The 17908-nt window shown below is 47.4% G+C and overlaps 2 protein-coding genes across 8 annotated transcripts in view; one reads left to right on the forward strand and one right to left on the reverse strand.

Moving 5' to 3' along the window:
- LOC135245929 (synapsin-3-like) overlaps positions 1-17908 on the reverse strand; it is an 87241-nt gene that overhangs the window by 38545 nt on the left and 30788 nt on the right. The window lies entirely within an intron of this gene.
- Positions 2412-17780, forward strand: LOC135245931 (metalloproteinase inhibitor 3). The gene is made up of 5 exons (XM_064319322.1): positions 2412-2709; positions 9135-9217; positions 10122-10233; positions 11858-11979; positions 14021-17780. Exons 1-5 carry the CDS (start codon positions 2580-2582, stop codon positions 14216-14218), a joined length of 645 nt encoding a protein of 214 aa, XP_064175392.1. The 5' UTR covers positions 2412-2579; the 3' UTR covers positions 14219-17780.

Raw genomic sequence — 17908 nt, forward strand, 5'->3', positions numbered from 1 at the left:
TCTTTAATTATTTGAGCCGGCCAGACTCTGCAGGTTTCACACGTTGGCTTGTAAAGCTATTCATTGCCCCAAATGTCCTAGTCAAATATTCGCAGACATGAATCTACAGTAGCATATACCCATTGTGTTGTAAGCATTCACAGCAAAATCCATTCAGTGTGTCTGTGCGATAAAACAGATGAGGTTTTGTTCAGGAGTAGGGGTGGGATATGCTGGTCAAGGGTACAACTGCATTGTCCCTTTCCTTCATCCGAGCTCACAGCCTGAAAATTCAACACAAACACCTTTTCAGTGCTGCTCCAAGGCCTCTAGCACATCTGTGGCCAAGGCTCCTCTTAGATTACTTTCTATAACATATAAGTAAATTCATCTGCATCGGTTTGACTCGGTGCCATTTTCACATTGGACAAATATCAACACTGAAATACTGCTGTGGCAAACACGCCTGCCACAGGCCACCGAAGTGGCTTTTCTTGGGGCCCTCCAGCACAGAGACACAGGGAGAAGATGTTCAAACAGTCCACATTTATTCCACGAGGGTTTGGCAAGATGGTATAGCCAAATGAGCAGATGTTAAAACAGTCATGACCGAAGCTGCCTGGTGTGGGTGGGGATGGCAGATTTAACCTGTGCGCAGTGATTACCTCACTACGCACAGGTGCAGCCCTCCTGTTCCTGGGTCCAATTAGCCTGGCCAATTATCTAATTCTTCACCAATTATCCAATTGGCCAGGTCTAATTAGCTTGACCCAGGGCAGGTGTGGCTGCTTAAACCAGCCATCCCCACACCACATACCCCAACGCCAAACTGAGGCCAGGGAGAATCACTGGCCGAAGCCTACCCTCCCCCACCCCTGCACTCCCAACAAAGCAAAAGACAAATAAAAATAAAAACTCTAAACACGCAAAAAAAAAAAAAAGAGTCAGGGTGGGTGGCCCCGGAACAGTCCAGTACATGCTGTGCCCCTTCTGACGACAAGGCAGCCCTTCTTCCTCCTCCCTCCCGGAGCACGGGAAGTCCTGGGCTGCTCTGCTGGCTGGTGGGGGCGTCACCGGCTTGGGCTGTTCCAGGGGCTGTGGTGGGGTGGCTGGGCTGGTGGGCTGGTGGACTGGCCTTCTTGTGGCGCTGGGGACCAGGAACCCTCGTGGCTGTGGTGGCCGCCAGTCGGCTCTGCTGGCAGGCGGCTGCAGGCTTATCCCCTCATGGGCTCCGGGCAAACCAACCAGGCCAAAACAAAGAACTAAAAACAACCAAAACGGACGAGAAAGGAAGCAAAACGGCGCGGCCACCACTCGTGCGCCGCCCGTGGCTGACCCGCCTTCCCGGCCAAGTCCAGCTCACGGCGCGACCACCTCTCGTGCACCGCCCGTCGCTGACCTGCCTTCTCGGCCAGGTGCAGCTCCTCAGCGTCCCAGCTGAGGATTGCCTCCTTCCCCTCCCTGGTCATCTTCAGCTCCCCATTTTTGGCCCGGAGGATCCGCCCGAAGCCCTGTCGGGAACACCTCAGCCGCCCCTCCTCCAGTGTGCTTCCTGGCTGGCCCTCCTGTGCCTCTTTGCTGTGCCGGAGGAGCCCCACGTTGGGCGCCACTGTGGCAAACACGCCTGCCACAGGCCACCGAAGTGGCTTTTCTTGGGGCCCTCCAGCACAGAGACACAGGGAGAAGATGTTAAAACAGTCCACATTTATTCCACGAGGGTTTGGCAAGATGGTATAGCCAAATGAGCAGATGTTAAAACAGTCATGACCGAAGCTGCCTGGTGTGGGTGGGGATGGCAGATTTAACCTGTGCGCAGTGATTACCTCACTACGCACAGGTGCAGCCACTCCTGTTCCTGGGTCCAATTAGCCTGGCCAATTATCTAATTCTTCACCAATTATCCAATTGGCCAGGTCTAATTAGCTTGACCCAGGGCAGGTGTGGCTGCTTAAACCAGCCATCCCCACACCACAACTGCTTCTTCTTTTTTTAAACACATCTGTCAGAAAATCCAAAGAAACCTCATTATCACGTCACAAAAATAAAAGAACACATCACAGTTGGGTGTGAATGTATGAGTGAATACACAAAGTGTACACACACAAATGCATGTAAAGAGTAAATACTTTCTCCCACATGTCACAGTCTAAATAAGTAACATGACATCTGGGGCCAGTCTATGTGGTCATTTATCTAACGAGGAGTTTCCTCCAGCGTTGACTCACTGCGGAATGCCATTGCCCTGATAAAACCGAAATCATCCTGCGGGGGAAAAGCAAAATATGAGGAAAAAGCCTGCCTTTGTATAGACAACGTCAGGAGATCTCATGCTGCTGTTATTTAAATGGCATCATCGAGCGCCGTGATTGGCCGTCGCTGCAGCTGGGCTAAGAGGTGGGTGGCGTTGACGTCTCGCGCTCTATATCTAATAAGTGACTCACGAGCAGAGGAGCAGTGACAGACGAATCTCTACTGGCGTCGCGAGCGGAGTGGAACTAATCGGCGCTGCAAAAGGAACGCGGAGACGCTCGAGTTCGCGGCTGAAACTTTGCCTTCTTTATTTTGCTAGGGGTTTTCGGATAAGCAGAATTTGCGCGAGAATGCAGTCGTTTCACTGCACTCTGTTCAATCTGCTGATTGTCCTCAGCAGCCTGCAGATCAGACAGTTCACAGAGGCTTGCTCGTGCCTCCAGTCTCATCCACAGGATGCTTACTGCAACTCTGACATAGGTAAGGGTATTCTATTACATATTGGAAAGAGATGTTTCTTTAAACAATGCTTTTAAAATAACGCTGTTATTAAAGAATATACAACGCACAACAAGCATCACGGTACGATTCTTAATTGCTCCCCGCAGGTTTGGTTTGCTGAACAGTGTTTATGATGCTAGGCATGGCTTTAACGTGGCATGCATTTAAAACTGCATGGCTATTAAGTACAAAGCATAATATATTATAGGACATTTTGCAAATTGGTTCGTAAGTAAAAAACAACAATACAGGGTAACTTCTGACAACACATTGGATGATTTTTAAAAGAAAAAAGTTACATGAAACCATCTTCAGCAATAGGTGAGAAACTCGAAAGCCTTTTTATTCCAATTTCAATAGCTGACCTCGTCATGCATTCGTATTTATGTAAACCAGATTAAAGTTTTCCACATGACAGAAAGTAAAATCTTCATCAATAGGATAGAAAATCGCAAAAAGGGTATATTATCACTATAATCAAATGTGTCCGTATTCAAGTAAAGCCAGATGAATCCACCTTCTTTGCCCTCTCTGGAAGTCAGGGGAAGAGTTAACGGTCGCCATGGAAACCGGTCCCCGCGAGTGTTATGTTTTCTGGGCAAATGACCACTTGCTGAGCTATAAAACAGAGCGGACAGCCAGGAGCTGGCCAAGTATTTTACTGTGGGTTTAAACGGGGGGTGGATCAAGTCAAAATGTGTCGGATACGAGTGTGCTGCATTTGAGTGTACTGTTAGGACACGAATCCCTGCAACTTCAGAAGCACATTAATCCTGTATAGAAGTCGCGAAGTTTTTTTTAAATTAATGGCATAAAACCGATTTCAGTTTACTCCATACTATGTTTGGAATTTGTATAATTGGTTTAAAGACGCTGCGCTTGACTGAGCTTGTCAGTGTCAGTTCTCAGTAGGTGAACGTCTCGGTTGCACACGTTGGTCATTAAAGGTTTTAATAAACCTGGTTTACGCCATATGGGACGCGCGCTGGGTCAGAGTAACTTGTGCATGCGGTGGAACTGCTTATATCTGGCCACTGCATGAAGTGTGTGGTATGTTCTACAATAATTCCAGGAATATTTTCTCCCAGCGCCGCTCTTTTTTGCTCCGATATTCTTGGCGGAATTTGTATCTGGCTATTTTGCGCAACGAGACCTGCTACTAGGTCATGCTTTCAAACCTTCCGCCCACCCCCCTCCCCGCTTTATTATAGTCGGCGTCTTATCAAGGAACTACTTTGAGCCTTCCATTAATAAACATTGGGGCCATTATTTTGACGTCCCAGAGACTGACGTTACTTGCTTTGGCTTCAGCGAGTCGAAACTCATTTCGAGAGGGAACAAAGCTTTATCTGATAAACCCAAATGATTACCGGGGGCCAGAAGCTCCTGCGGGAAAGAAATGCGGAGTGAAAAAGAGGTCAGCGCAGACGTATTGGCAGGAGACTCCGGCAGGTCTCTTAACAGGAGGTGGTTTTACAAAGAAATGTTACCTTGGGGAGCTGCTCAGATGCTGTTACCAGCCTATCTGCCGGGGATTATACAATGCACACACAAATAGCAGTGACAAATGCAAACACGGAGGTTTAACTACCTGCCTGGAATTTCAAACCACGGCAATGCATGGGGAGGGAGTCTGACTTTGACTGGGATATCATGGGGTTTTTATTTGGTCTAAGTAGCAAATCCTGTTTGAGCTGGAATGTGCTCAGAGATGGAATGCTCTAGATTTTGGACAAATATTTGACAAACTGTTTATATTTCTTTGAGTGAATTACTATGCGAGCACCATGACAATGTCACCACGCTGCGTACAGCTTACTGGTGTCTTTGGTTGTGGTTGCATGGCTGATTTACTTCACATATTATCTCCATTCTCGCGAGTTCTAGGATTGGGGGTCACGGTGCACATTGTCTTGCGCGTAAACCGCGCCGTGATCCTGACGCGATTTAACTAAAAATAAAACGGTCGGTTCTGCGAGGGACCCTTTGCCAGCTTTTACTTCTCCTCCGAGGCCAGACGCGCAAATGCCAGAGAATGGCACGGCGTCGGGCAAAATCGGGAGGCACTTCGGTGCGTGCCCACAACCCTACTGAGCCCCCATGAAATCCCCGTTTCAAGGTCATTCCTTCGCAAGCAGCGCTAAATACTTGCGCCGTGCATCAATGCCTCTCCGCTTTCAAAGCCAGGAGTGCAAACGCGCGTGCGCTTTGTGAAAGCGCCCAGCTCCCATCACAAGGGAATTACAGACGTTTGCATTACCGTAGTTCTTTCTACATTATGTCAGTGGACAATATGTTCAAGGATATCTATGAAGCTATAATGCCACCTATCATATTGCCAAGCATGTTATCCTATTGGATCATATTCAAAGAGGCTCTTAAATCTGGCTAGAGATTTTCACATTTGTAACGAGCTTTTTGCATTCATGGTCACGACTGACTGTGCAGGGTATTATACAATTTATTGGGTCTTGACCCTTTGGCATATATTTTGAATAACTAACTCTAAATACGGGCATGCACAGTCTAACGGCACCTTTACAAAACAAACGGTGACATTTCATTCAGCCACCAATAAAGTTCACTAACGACATGGAGCTGACCTACAGCTTGGGTCTGTGTACCTCAGACAATAAACTCCCAAACAGAACAACGCCACTTTCCCTTAAGATTACAGGAGTCTATTCTGTTTATTTTGGGAATTTATACTTCGTACACTGTGTTCTGGGCTATCTCCCCCTCCCCCCAATCACAGCTGACTTTGTGGCATTGTTCTCAATAGACAGCTCTTTTCTGGCAAGCACTTGTCAGTAATTACACAAAAACAGCAGCATCAGCCAGGAGCAAGAAGACCTGGACTCATTTAGTTTGCACATTATTAAGTCAGCGGGAGAATAATATTGACATGGCAGAAATTCAAATAATGCTTGATTTATGAAATATAGTTTTCCTTTTAACGTGTTTAGAGCAAGTGAACCAAATTATCAGAGGAATTCATCTCAAATACATCAGTAAATGATTACCACCTGTTTGCTCCACATCGAGAAATGACTGAAATAGCTATCTATCTATAGCCAATTTATTCATAGTTTGGCATGAGGAAATATTCATCAGAATTAGTGGCAAATTTACTCTTTTGACATACATTTCCTCAATGAATCATCTGAATTTCCATAAAACAGAACATGCCACCCCCTATAATTCATCTGTACTGCATACTTAAACATTGCAAAATGACCCCGTTTCCATAACCCGTAAACATGCACAGAAACAGAATTCAGTAAAACAGGTCATTAATTCAGTGGCAGGCGCCGTTTTCTCCAAAGATCAACGTGCGTCAGATTAGCATCCGCTAAAAAAGCACTTGGGGTTTAACATCCTGCTCAAGGGTCTGGCAGGTGAAGGTAAGCCCCTTCCCTCCAGGACCCAGGCTGGCACAGACCCGGGGCCTTTCTAATAGGCTGTACCAGGCAAACACGTCTCAGTACTGCTTCACTGCGGGGGATTAGCTCTGCTGCTGATTAAAGGGGACCAGTGCTGTGTGTGCTGCACGTCGTCAGGGAGCCAGTCCTCCTCCTCCTGGCCTCTCATTGGACGCTAAGTGGCCGTGCGAAACAAACGCGGGAGGCGCAGGCTGATTCGGTGGGGAGGGGGGGTCGAATGACCCTAATTACAGCCCTTATGTGCTGCAGTTACCCCCCCCACCCCCCCAACCCGACCCCTAACTGTCCGCCTACCTGGGACAGAGTGAGCGAGGCTGAGACGGACTGAGGGCTGTGAGCCTGTGCCAGCGTGCTGAGCGGGTGCAGAACGCGCGGGAATGCAGGAACACAAAGCAGCTCATTGTTCTTTTAGGCGCCGGCCGCTCTCCTACAGTACCTTCCACTGCGCAGCTAGTGCAGTGGGGCTCACCGGCCACTGCGGGCAGTTAGCACTCAGTCACAACACGTTATCAGGGAAAGGTCCAGACGGGACTTTCTCTTTATCCCTGGGGGAAGACATACTGGAAAGGCATCCAGACCGGTTTCAAGTAAGGTTCACTATCATTTCCCCTCGCATTACAATTATCATCATCATCATCATCATCTTCATTTGTTTGTTGGAATGGAATTCGTAAAGGCACAGTGTACTATTGTTTTACCCGTCATCAGTGAAATCAGTAAATGACACCCTTCGGTTCCGGTGATGCCAACCTATGTGGCCAATGTGACGGGGCCCAATAGACAATCTTTAGCCAATCAAATGATGGATCCCGGAGTCAAGAGGCGTCCATTTTAGTGAGGTCACAGGCCCTGTCCTGCTGACTGCAAACGCTTGTGGTCAAAGGCTCATCACCCCATACCCACCTCCTCACATCTGCCTGCTATATAGGTCAGTGGGTCAAAATTTTCTGGATTATTTGCCAACCGCTGCACACCAGCCAGAGCGGGTGTGTTCACAAGTCCCGGGCTCTTCATTTTTACACATCATTAATACACCCGTGACCAACGCTCGAGAAACGACATAATTCAATTTGCCTGCTTTAAGCAGACCGAGATTCTCTCATCTGTTCCCCCAGCCGACTGTGCGCTCCCCTCTATCCAGGTCAAGTGTACGCAGACCGGGTGGGAAGCTCATTTCAGCAGATGAATGCAGTTACATCTGGGAGGGATACGGTTTCTTTCTTGATTGATTAGGAAATCCTGATGTTCAGACAATAAATATTTCAATAAACATTTCAACCAAAGGCAGCTGACTGTAGTTGTGTGCAGTAACATCCAGCAGTAAAGCCAATCACTGCAGGCCCAGTGAATTTGAATCAGTCAATTTGAATTTGGAATTGGGCATATTTAAAGGCAAGCATGCTGTCTATATCAAGCACTACTCTTAACAATGCAAGAGTTAACAATGCGAGAGAACTTGCCCTTGGTGCAAGTTCAAAAGGTTAAGCAAATAAATGACAGAATTCCAGGAACGCAAGCAGATGTGGCATTTCACACATGACTGCACCGATGACATCACTGCCGCCCTATCAGAAACAGCCGTGCAACACATTCAACCGACTCTTGCCGGTTAAAACCATGCATTGCCCCATCTTTGTTTAGGCTTGTTTGATCCAGTATAAGTTCCCTGTTAGGGAATGTTGACTTAAAAAGAACTTCAATATGCAAAATATTAAACCTTTGCTGTTGGCATGTTCACATATTCGGTATAAGCTTACAGCTAAACAAGACTGCTATTTCACAATTCAGCACAAGCTAAATGGAGTTGCAAAATGGAGACTGCTCCAATCTGTCAAGAGTGGGATAAAAGACTTATCAGATCAACACTTATACACTGTTTAGACTAACCAAAGACCATTTCTGCAACTCTGTAGTACTATCACGAAAAAAAACAGGCACCATCATTAGAAAGTTCTTTTCAAGATAACCTATTTCTTCCAGGGCTGCAATACAAAGATTCAAGAGAGTGTCGTTCCAGAAATAAGACAATATTAAAGAGCAGCTTGTTTTCCCTCCTTCTCACTGAGTTACTCACAGACTTGAGAGTAAGCCTTCAGCTTCAGCCTGTGCTCACAGCTCAGAGAGCAATAAAAGCAAAGTGAAAGGCTGACAGCGAGACACTAGAACCGTCTGTTTGGCTGAAGAAAGCGGGCCTTCTGACAGGCTGAGGAATGCGAGCCTCGTATAATTCCGGGAAGGAAATTCCACGCGCAGAACAAACACGCACGCGGCCTGGCTCCTGACCGCGCCGAGGCGAGGGAAGCAGGTGAGCCTCACGCGCCGCTGCGTCCGCGACGCGTACGCGCTCTGTGAAGTCCACCGCCGATACCGGCGCCCGGGAGAACGCCCGTTCACCTCCGAGCCCGCCATCATCAACGCGTCGTCAAGCGTAAAGGACACTCTCATATCCAGCTTCGTACCAGCAGTTAGCTACCTCCAGATGAGTCCTGGAGCACCTGTAGCACAGTTTGTGTGTGTGTGTGTGTGATTTCACAGAGAGCAGGCATACAGTATATTTGTGGAGTACAATAACCAGGTCCTGTGTCAGAGCAAATTTAGAAAATCCCCCAAATTCTGGTTGTGAGTGAAACCATTAGGGATACAGTAAGCGGATGAATAAAACAAAGTGCACCTAAAGCTTCAGCCGACTGCTATAGCACCATCAAGTGGCCAAACAGTGCCAAAATCCCTCATTGGGTAAGCAGCTCTATCAGTGGGCCAAGTCTGGAACGAACCAACATGGTTTAGGAGGCAAATGTGGGGAAGAAACTTGACGAATACATTTTAAAAACAGTAAACTGAAGCACCTGTAATTTGCACAGACTGTGCATTGGGACACAGAAACGTGCTTTTGGGCGCCGAGCTGGAGCTGGTCGGAGCCGTCAGAGTGACTGGCTGCGTTTGTGCTTCTTCTGTCGGCAGTGATCCGGGCCAAAGTGGTGGGGAAGAAGCTCCTGAAGGACGGCCACTTCGGCACCATGCGCTACACCGTCAAACAGACGAAGGTAAGCCGAGACCGCCATCTCACGGCAACACCGCATTCTGGAGCCTTCCAGTCCAGGGCAGCTGCACTCCAAAACGCATTCCACTGCAGACTGTAAAAATTTCCTAATGCGTAAACTGCACCTTGGTTCAGTAACCCCACTTTTAAACACCATCATTTCAGTTAGTTTACTGTTCAAGTCACCCGGTCCTCAGTTCCTTTCTGTTTCACCCACTATGGCACTCAGTGCTATGCTGCAGGTTTATGCAGTGTAACTTCTAGCAACGTGATCATTAATAAGTCTACAAACATGGCATCTTCTCTGCTCTTTGGCTAACCTCCCTGTAGTCACTTTAAATCTCTCTGTATAATAACGTCCGCTAACTGGCTAAATGTGTGTGAATGTCGAATGCAGAATTCACTCCAAAAACTTGCAGTACGTTAGGCCTACATGTTGGGAAAATACCAGTATTACCATTTACAGAGATGCTGGTTTTCTTTCTTGAATTCATTTAACTACTGTAAATCTGTGGTTTCTTTCCTCTCCAGAGACCCGATAAACTTTAAAAAAAAAAAAAGAATTCCATGGGAAATGGAAATACGCATTTCCTATTGCCACAGAACAAATAACTTCTGACAAACAAAATGTCACGTACAGACCTGAGTATTTATTTGACCCGCCAGTGTTTTGACTTCCACATATTTCATGTGTTTTATACGCTGCCCAGGCACATCGCTCAACCTCAGGAACACTTACATAATGCAGTTGCATCATTTGGGAGATGATCTGCACCAGACACAACTCTCCGCAGCTCAGTTTTGGGCGGCGGTTGCAAATCTGATAAAAACCGCCAATGAATGCTTCCCCTCCCTCCCTCCCTCGGTCCTCCCTTTCTGACTCCCCGTGCCTCTCTCCTCCTTCGCAGATGTACAAAGGGTTCGACAAAATCCAACACGTCCAGCACATCTACACGGATGCCTCCGAGAGCTTGTGCGGGGTCAAGTTCGACATAAACAAGTACCAGTACCTGATCACCGGTGAGCGATCGCACTGTGGGGCACGGCCATCTTTGTAATGGGCTTAATGGTGGTGGCTGGTAAAAGGCTCCCAACCTTTAATGTACTCTTCAGCCAGAAACCAGGGGGCTGCTATATCATATAGCGCTGCCATTAACCCTTCGATGAGTAGGTTTTTTTGGAATGTTCTAGAATTCGACTGCTTTCAGTTGCCATCAGTGATTGCCACATCAGCATTAGAATGTTCAGTTAAGAACATTCTAATCACGTATCTGTGATGTCACGCCCTAAAGGGTCAAACCCAGTCTGCCTGTGAACTCATGCAGCTGGGCAACAGGGCTCTTCAAGTCAAGCAACCTGCTGCGTTTGTGTGACACGCACGCAGACGGGGCCTGCGCTGAGGGGGCCGGCGAGATCGCTGGGCGTTCGTGAGAAACGCTCGTGCCTTTGCGCCTCTCCTCCTCTCTGGCACGCTCGCGCCACTGCAGGCAGACCCCGCGTGTTTGTTTTAAACTCCCCGAGGCTGGCTGAAAAGCAGCCACGCAATCTTTACCGCTATTTATAACTTCCCACGTTCCGCCGTGCCAGGACAACAACAAATTAGAAAACGACAAAAATTCTATGAGTAATTTTCTCTCCTTCTGGAAGGAGAAGACAGTCCTCCCCCCCCCCCTCCTCCCCCCTCCCTGTGAATCACGATGAACCGAAGCAACGCAAGCTGGCAAGCCTCGCAGGCATTTACCACAACAGTTTACTGTTCTCCTTCTGAAGCTGGGATACAGTCAGCCTGCTGGCAAACCTTTTTCGCTTGGCTTAAATGCGCCATTGTAGAATCTAAACTTGTTTACTTGGCAGGGACGGTAGAAGTCGGTCGCCGTGGCAACAGTCCCAACCGACACACTGGTGTTAGTTCGCGGCTCCGGTGTCAGCGGCGGCGTTAGAACCGTCCCCGTTCCGGGCTTCTATAATTGGGATTCAACCCCCCGGGCTGAGGGTGTCGCCGCGGGGTTCACGGGGCTTCAGACGCATCGCGTCTTTTGGCGAGAACAACTTCGGAAGTCCTCCTTCGATCGATGGACGTCGCGGCGCAGCGGTTACCTCCCGCCCGAGCCAGGGTGCCGCGCTCGTGGAATTCCCCGATAGCGCTCTTTCTTTCGCACCGGCACGACCGGAGGATCCTGACGAGCGCGCTCTGACTCACCGCCATTTGCCGCCAAAGTGCAATACGCGGCTGCATCAGGCCGCCGCGCCCCGGCTATGTTTAGAAAGGAGCCGGCGCACCTGTCCCAGAGCCACCGTCCTGGCTTCCGTAGTAAGCCGCAGGGGGGGAGTCGGGACTAATAATAGAAGCCAGATGGACATTTGACTTTTGGACATTTAGAAAGGGGATGCTGTTGGAGATGATGTAGGTCGTATTACCACTGTAAAAAGAGTCAAATCTCTTACCCACTTGGTCCGGGCGTTTACACAAGGGGTACAATGGCTGTGGCATCAATGGTTCCTTAAAGCAGCCATAAAGTCCAGCACTTCTTTGCAGTTAGTGTAATTTATGAAACTTGTTTTCCCCAATTTATCCTAAATTTGCCTCGGTGTTTTGACTAGACTCCTCCTGTCATTTCTGACACCCTTCTCTCTCTCCCGCCAGGACGCGTCTATGACGGCAAGGTCTACACGGGACTGTGCAACCTGAACGAGAAGTGGGACCGCCTGACCCTGTCCCAGAGGAAGGGGATCAACCACCGCTACCAGCTGGGCTGTAACTGCAGGGTGAGTGGCAGGCCGTGCACCAGGAAAGGGGCCAATCACAGCAAGAAGAGGACCAGGGCCCAGGGGGAACGCCCTGCTCAAGCCCATGATTCTCCGATAGACTCCGCCCACTTTCCCGCCCGAATCAAACTCCCCAATCGAATCGCCAAGTTTGTAATCCCCTCCTCGCTTTGACTGATGATCTGAGCTAGGCAGAAACTAGTCAGTGATACACTTACTGACATGCCTCTTATACCCAGTACCAGCAGCCCACAGCCAAGCATGATGTCACTTTTTTTTAATGACAGGCTATTACATCCTTTTTTTTCAGTTACATTCACATTTAAGGTTTGGAGTTAACGTCACCCGTAAAACATCTGGGTAGCTGTCAATTGGTCGTACAGCAAATGTCAGTGCACAAGGAGAATGAGATATCAGTCATTAGAACAGGGGAGTGCAGCTGAGATTAGTTCTCACAGGAGACGTGTACCAGGAACTCTGAAAGTATGAGTATACAAGCATACAGAAAGAGAGCAAGGCGGCACAGAAAAGATGAGGGAGGCTACTCATATTTTGCGGAGATTATAAATGAGACGTAATAATTTAAAGTCTCGCCTCGGCGTTCTGCTCTATAGGACTCTGAGCTGGCTTCTTCATGTACTACCTGCTCCAGCGCAGACCTGTCAAGCAGCCGTAATGCTCAGCTTTACAGCGCAGCTGCAAACATCTGCTCCAGCAATTGGCCCCAGCGTAAAAATAAGCGCTTCTCCAGATACGATCCTCTCCACGGGGCCTTCTCCCGCCCGCCGGATCTAAGCGCTGACTCTTTTTTTTTTTTAGATTTTAGGAACGCCAAATTAACTCTCCCCCCGATTCAAAACACGGCAGGCCTTTCATTATTTTACCCCCCCCCCAAAAAAAAGGGGAACGCATTCCTTCCACGCAGACGCGCCCCGGAGCGGACTGTGGAATAAACATGCGGGCCTGCAGTAGCGGTGCACAGCGCTGTGTTGTCTGCGCCCCCATGCGCCGCTACGCTAGCCGTCTGAGGCACTGTGCCTGGGAATGCCAGCACGAGCAACACGGGGCTCGGCCCTCCGCCCCCATTTAAAAAAACACACATTAGAATCAGGTGCTTGCATGGCACTCACGCCTTTCCTACAGCCGCAGAGGTGTCAGACTCCAGTCCTGGGGGGGCCGCGGTGTCAGCTGGACTTCTACGTGTGTCACTTAAGTCATCGATTGGCTGAGGAATCCACACACCTAGTGCTCAAGGCCTTGATTGGCAGCTGATTTGAGAGGAAGCCACAGAAAAACCGGCAGACACTGAGACCCCTTGGGAATTGTGTTTGACACCCCCCTGTTCTGCACTGTTTCTGGTGCAGCCTGAACCTACGAAACAAAAAAAGCAACAACGTATCTGCATAACCCATGTTCTGTGCTCTTGTTCCTGTCCCCATGCTTCTGGTCACTTGCAGCTCTTACTAAAACGCAAAGTTCAGGATTTAATCCCTCTAAAGCACACAGAACTTCTTAATTAAATTAGTACATTTGATTTAAATGATGAATGCCACCTACTGAGCGTGGTGTTTATACCACGTTCTCTAGGACAGCATGCATAAATAATCCGTAACTTGTGCTTTCTCTGAAGGAGAAAAACAATATTTTGAAACCGATCAGCCATTGTGCTGAAGAAATAGCACAATTGCCTAAGGAAACTGTAAACCCCCCCCCCAAATTTCAATATTTCAAGTATTACGTATTAAACGAAAAGACAAATACGAACGATTTAATTAGCAACTTTCGGGTACAAGATTCTGCATGGCTCAATGATAGTCCCTCATTTTCCAGTTCAAGAGGAAATGTGTAGTTTAACTAAAAAACACAGTCTTGCTTTGATTGGTCTCTCTTCCCCTCTGGTGAAGTTTTCATGAATAAGGCAGATCCAGCGCTGCTTCAGCTCTGCTGAAAGCCAAACCTGCACCGCGCTCCCTGTTCATTGTGCTCACAGTTTTCCATGTTGCGCCCGTCTACATCTGCAGTGTTGCTTATGTGTTCGTAGATTAAGCCCTGCTACTACCTGCCCTGCTTTGTGACTTCAAAGAACGAGTGCTTGTGGACGGACATGATTTCTTACTTTGGACACCCCGGGTACCAGTCCCGACACTATGCCTGTATCCAGCAAAAGGAGGGCTACTGCAGCTGGTATCGAGGAATGCCAATCCGGGACAAAACCATCATCAATGCCACTGACCCCTGAGCCACCCACCCGCTCCCCAATCCCCATAGAGTGCTATAGGACTCTTGCCCCGCCCATTCCCCCTGCCACCACAGAGTGCTATAGGACTCTTTCCCTTCCCCCAGCCACCATAGAGTGTTATAGGACTCTTACCCTGCCCATACCACCAGCCACCATAGAGTGCTATAGGACTCTTACCCTGCCCGTACCACCAGCCACCATAGAGTGTTATAGGACTCTTACCCTGCCCATACCACCAGCCACCATAGAGTGCTATAGGACTCTTACCCTTCCGTTCTCCCAGCCACCATAGAGTGCTATAGGACTCTTACACCACCCACCCTTCAACCCCAAAGAGCAATATATGACTCTTCCCCTGCCCACTCTTCAAACCCATAGAGCAATACAATATAGGACTTGGCCACTCTACAACCCCCATAGAGCACCAGTGGGCTCCACCCACTCCCCCAGCCACAATAGTGATATTTTTGTAACCCATGATAAGATAGTGCCTGTCTCTTCACAGTGGCAGCACTTCAGACATAAACAATACTTTTTTGCCATGCTGTATTATTTCATTTTTAAGGATCACCCCCCTCCCCACTCCCTCTTGCCTCGACCACTTTTACTAATGGACAGAAAATAATAGAACCACTAAAAATGGACCTGAACCCAAAGAGTCTGGTGCTCTAGCATGCTGGGGTCCTAGTGAATTGCTTACTTAAAAAAAAAAAAAAACGGCAGAGCTTTATAATCACAGAAGCTTCGCTCTCTCTCACTCGCACAGCACCACGGATACAAAAAGCAATAAGCGAATCACATGAGGCCGTCAGTCTGGGAGGCGAGAGTGGCCATGCGGGTTCAGAAACAGTCGGCTCAGAGCTCTGACACTCGGTATCTGTGGTCATCCCACAAATTCAACCCTTTGAAGAGTAGGCTTTTTGGAATGTTTTTTTTTTTTTTTTTCAAAATTCTAAGTCAGTGTTCTAGAACTCCTTTGCTTTCCAATTGCCAGTAGTGATGGTTACATCAGCATTAGAATGTTCAGTTAAGAACATTCTAATCACAGGCTAGTGATCTTACACCTTAAAAGGTTAGTGTACAATTATCAAACGCTTTGTCATTGTTAGAAGGGCAAAGCCCACACGTGGCGTTCTCCACGAAAATACTGCCTCTCGCTACAGTCACCTTGGTATTTTACGTCGAAATATCGGTATTTAAAATTTATTTTTAATTATATAGAAAGTGCATATGTATGTATACACACGTGTATGTACATTTCCACTGTGTATTCTGTAACATATCTATTTATTAACGGTTCTGTTTCTGCGTCCCCTGCTGTGCGTGCTGTGGAGTTCTCCCTCACCATCTGAACACGCCTCATAAGACTGTGTTCAACAGATACTCGCCCGGTAATCAAACTGGTTGGCATTCTCGTATGAGCACGAGGGCCTGATCCCGGCTTGAGATCCATGTGATTAACATTCATTTGGTGCCAGCTTGGGTGACTCAAGTAGGCCATGAAAGTCGTGCATCTTGGCATGGAGTCCTACTGAACTCAAAGTCAGGCAAACCCTGGCTTGAGACTTGCGTGGTCTTTGTCTCAGACGAAACAATTCGGTCATCTAAACAGCTCTCAGTTTGAGAGTTAGAGGGTAACCTGTACAAAGACTACCAATTTCAGAGTCACCCACACGCGTGTGTAAGGATGGAATACGCGCGTCTCCGATGGACGCAAGGCCCACGTACCTGTGAGCGCGTGCAAACTCAAAGCCTGAACCCCACCGCACAGACAGGAGGGAAACGGACGCAAGCTATTGTCTCTTTGTCTTTCTCATGCTGTACGTGATGACATAAGCTATGACAGATATGACAGAAATGAAAAGATGCCCTGACTAGTCAAGTCTATCCCCTAAAACAATGTAGACTGTTACATATGTATGCATATGACAAGAGAGAACCACAATCCTAAAATTGAAAGGGAAAATGACCTGAAGCACTCATTTGCCTCCCCCCTTCCCAACCCCCCTGCTCCCCCCCCCACCCCAAATCGTGGTTTCATTAATGAAGGAAGAAAGGCAAAATCCATGTATTACAGTGTGCCAATCCGATGCACCCTATGCTGACTTTTAGAATGGTACTTCAGTCATATTTCTTCAATCCTTTGTACTAAAGAGAGACCATGATCTGTATTCAAGCTGGGGTTCTGGAAAGACAAAAAAAAGATTCTCAGATCTTTTGTTTAAAGTGTTAAGCCTTTCAGTGAAGCCGGATGGAGATAATAATGTTGTCACAAAACTCTTTTCTTTCATTTTTTTTTTTTGCCCACTGGAAGAGATTCCAGAATCTTCCGTTCATTCCTCTGTAGAAACAAAGTTGACATGGTTTGAGAGGCCGTCTGGGAGTCACTGTATTCAGAGAGGAGCTGCGTCTGGGCCTGTGCTTGCAGATATGGCAAGACCCAGAAAATCTGGGGGGTCGCAAAATCAAATCACCAAAACGCAGAGGAGGCACTGCAACTGAAGGTGTGGTTTTACTGTGAGGAAAGAGGAGAGTAATTGGCCGATCTCCTCTGTACACTTTCCTCCAGCTTTGTAAATCAGGGGTTTACAAAATCAGTCCTGCGGCCCCACTATGTGTGTGCTGGTTTTTCATGCAGTCTCTTCATCATCTAAGGTTACTGAGAAAGTGTTTTAAATTATTCCATCATTCTGTCCTGAAACCTATTAACACAAATGCAGGTTTGGCTCATTGTCACTTTCTTCGTCTTCAAATCCATCCTTTTTCTTTTAGAGTCACAAGCTGTTTCCATACAGCACATTACAGAAAATGAAAGCATTAACTGATCTAATGAAAACTCCAGGGATGTGGATATGGGACCTTCATTATTCACAGTTCATAGCACCTTCTGACATAACGTTACCTTAAATCCTGCAGAAGGCATCAGAAGTGTCTAATCAAGCGTAATTAGCAGCTCATTATAATTCCGAGGCTGCGGTAGTGATTGGAGTGAAAACTGGCACACACGGGAGACCCCAGGACGTGGTTTGAAGCCCCCTGCTGCAAACAAAAATTGCTGCCATTGCCCTTAATCTGCATGACAAATGCCAGGCGTTTCCATAGCGACAGCGCATGCACCAAATTCATATTCCAAGAAGCCTAAAGAAGTAAATTAATTCGGCGGATCTGTTTTTCCATATTTAGAGAGAAAGGTGGACTCACTCATGTGACATTGAGACCTTGATGATGGCTTCCACCATCAAAGGTGTACCTGTGTAATTTTGCATAGCTGCAGAAGCAGGTGGCTCTCACAAACTGATGGGATAACTTTGTTTTGGTTTCGGTGGTTTATCTTTGTGTAAATAGACTGTCTGCTTATTGCAAGAAAGAAAAAAAAAATCCCGGTTATATCAATTCCATGTGGGACACATTATCTGAAGTCTGAGAATGCTGGCAAAGTCTGTGTGTATGTGTACATACACTGATTCCTGGGGCAACCAATTCTAGTAGGGATTGAGAAATGTTTGACTTTTAATCTCTGTGTTTTATATTTTTATAATAAAGTTTTAATGAAAATCCCAAAGGTCACCCGAGTTGTTTTGTTCTTGTGTGCCGTGACTGATGTGATTTAAATCTACAATGCATCACAAACAAACAATTCTAAAAAAAGAAAATGCTTAAAACACCATAAACAGTTTTGTTCTTCAAAAT

This window comes from Anguilla rostrata, chromosome 19 (genome assembly GCF_018555375.3).
Source record: "Anguilla rostrata isolate EN2019 chromosome 19, ASM1855537v3, whole genome shotgun sequence".
In the NCBI taxonomy this organism is placed as follows: Eukaryota; Metazoa; Chordata; class Actinopteri; order Anguilliformes; family Anguillidae; genus Anguilla; species Anguilla rostrata.

Bases quoted from the DNA above. Each gene is read 5' to 3' on its own strand.
- LOC135245931 (XM_064319322.1), top strand. From the start codon at position 2,580: ATGCAGTCGTTTCACTGCACTCTGTTCAATCTGCTGATTGTCCTCAGC. The intron at 10,234-11,857 runs GTGAGCGATCGC...CTCTCCCGCCAG, and splicing joins GTACCAGTACCTGATCACCG to GACGCGTCTATGACGGCAAG. The intron at 11,980-14,020 runs GTGAGTGGCAGG...ATGTGTTCGTAG, and splicing joins AGCTGGGCTGTAACTGCAGG to ATTAAGCCCTGCTACTACCT.